Source organism: Gossypium raimondii, chromosome 11, assembly GCF_025698545.1.
Source record: "Gossypium raimondii isolate GPD5lz chromosome 11, ASM2569854v1, whole genome shotgun sequence".
Taxonomy (NCBI): Eukaryota; Viridiplantae; Streptophyta; class Magnoliopsida; order Malvales; family Malvaceae; genus Gossypium; species Gossypium raimondii.
In genome coordinates this window covers 44,796,010-44,798,335 of record NC_068575.1, presented here as the reverse complement: position 1 = coordinate 44,798,335, position 2,326 = coordinate 44,796,010, and the positions used below count along the sequence as shown (strand labels likewise).

Genomic DNA, 2,326 nt, shown 5'->3' with positions numbered 1-2,326 from the left:
TTAGGTTTTGGGTAGAGCTATAGGCGTAGCTGCAGCTGTTACAGCCTATTGGAATAGCATCATATTCGTATGGTACAATGAAGTGATAAGGAACAGGTACACCATAGCCTAAAGGTGGACTGACTGACGTATCGACATTTATATATATCGTTCTGCATATTAACCCACGGTCGATTTAAGCCACAGAATATGAGTACTGACTGACTGACTGCAGCCTGGCTGACTGCTGAGACAGCGTTAGTGCACTCCCAATGTGGACCATTTTTTCCATGCTTGGAATAGGAGAACGTAGAAGCGACACATGTTGGTAATAATATTAGTTAGTACTAACTATAGTATCTGTCCTCTTTCCCTAAAACAGAAACTAGATTCTATTGTAAATTTATTATGCTCTCAACCCGAAGGCCAAGGGGCACTGGCCCAAGTTGCACGATCCTGCTTCAGGCGCGTCGCTGCAGTGTTGTTTCACACTTTTAAACGACCAATGAAACAAAGCAAAGCCTAAAAACCCATATTGTCATCACCCAACAATAACACACCAACATTCAGCCTAAACACACTGTCCTCAGTATCATCTTCTTCTTCTTCTTCTTCCTCTTCTTCATCATCATCATCATCTTCACCACTCTCTACTCCTTCCCATCTTCACAACCAAACCCATACACCCAAAACTATGGAAGAGGTATGGAAGGAGATTAACCTTGCTTCTCTACATGATAACTCTTCTTCCAGGGAAGGCCTAAATCCCCACAATCCCCATTTTATCCTCCAGGATTTTCTGGCTAGACCTTTCAGCAAAGACCCACCAGCAAATAGGGTCTCCGCAAACGGGGACACCACGTTTCTTGTTTCTCCACCACCGCCACCCCCTGCCACTCTTTTGAGCCTGAATTCGGGTCCCGGCTTTGATTTCCTTGATAACTCGTATCCTCTCAGGTCTAAGCCGCGTTTGCAAATGCAAAACAACCCCATCTCGGATCTGCCCAATATGAATTGCCCATTTGAAGCTCTAGCTTCGCCTTCTGGTTTGGCTTGTTTTGATAAGAAAAGGTTTCAAGATCCTGATAACAATTCTGGGGATCGACGCCACAAGCGTATGATCAAGAACCGGGAGTCTGCAGCTCGATCAAGAGCTAGGAAACAGGTATGTACTAGTGTGTTTCCCAGGTCATGGATTTCAATAAAAAGGGACGTTAACATTGAGATACTCTATTTGTTTTATATTGCAGGCTTACACTAATGAGTTAGAGCTAGAAGTTGCCCATCTTATGGAAGAGAATGCAAGACTCAAGAGACAGCAAGAACAGGTAAGGTAACTTGTATAGGCTGAGAACCCAAAAAAGAAAGAGAAATTAAAGAACCATTTAGTTTGTGATATTTGACCCAAATCTAGTAATGCAAACAATAAAGCATTGGTATATGGACTGATTGTAGTCAATGTACCAGACCAGTAGTGGTAGTACAAGCCCGTAGAAGAAGAAGAAAAAAGCATTTGGTAAGATATAGTATAAAGAGTATTGACATTGTGCTGGTATTTTTGTGTGTTTGGGGCATGCAAATGGAAGCAGTTACGCGTAGCTGCTGCCACCCCACTTTCTGGAAAGCGCACGCTTCAGCGAACGTCAACGGCTCCATTTTGAGGAAAAGGTGGATCGAACCCTGCCTTCCGTCCTTGCTTGCCTGCCTTTTAACAATTAACTTTAATATTATTTTGGCTTCTTATAACAGCTGCAGACTGCATTGGAGGGGTTATGTATGTATGGGTGGGTGGGTGGGTGAGTGAGAAGACATTTTGGCTTGGGTAAAATAAGGGAAGAAAGAAAGGGAAAGGGCTGACATATGTAGCGGGGACTTTAGGTGTTGGATTGTGTATGTGGTTATGGTTAGACTTAGTCAAAATGTCGTAATTTGGTGGTTAGTAAGGTTTTTAATGTTAGCATAACCAAGAAAACAAGATGTGACAACTCCCCGTACCCTAGCCGCCTCACTCAGCAGTACCCTATCTTAAGAAGCCTAGATTTTATGTGACTTTATCCTTTGAATTCTGTTTACATTTTCTATTTCATTTAATATAATACGAAAACAAAAATCATAAAAAAAAATTACAATTAAACCAGTTTCAAGTTTAGCCTTGGATCAAATTTAACATATCTAATATATATAAATGAAATATAAAATAGGAGGATTAAGTATAATTCAATTTATTCAACAAACATTATTTTAATAACTTAATAAATCAACCTGTTCTTTGTTCCGTATACGCCTTCGCCTTTGCCTTATTATTTATTCCACTTTATCTGCTTCATGTTTGGACCTGATTGAATTT

At 40.6% G+C, this 2,326-nt stretch overlaps 1 protein-coding gene across 2 annotated transcripts; it reads left to right on the top strand.

Moving 5' to 3' along the window:
- The first annotated feature begins 237 nt into the window (after positions 1-237).
- LOC105801028 (protein FD) lies at positions 238-2,113 on the top strand. Of its 2 annotated transcripts, none has more exons than XM_052623016.1 (3): positions 238-1,144; positions 1,230-1,307; positions 1,566-2,113. In XM_052623016.1, the coding sequence occupies exons 1-3, from the start codon at positions 674-676 to the stop codon at positions 1,638-1,640; spliced, it is 624 nt and encodes a 207-aa protein (XP_052478976.1). In that variant the 5' UTR covers positions 238-673; the 3' UTR covers positions 1,641-2,113. The 2 variants fall into 2 exon arrangements, with proteins under 2 accessions (XP_052478976.1, XP_012487828.2); XM_012632374.2 differs by having other exon boundaries at positions 247-1,144; positions 1,569-2,113.
- Positions 2,114-2,326: the final 213 nt, after the last annotated feature.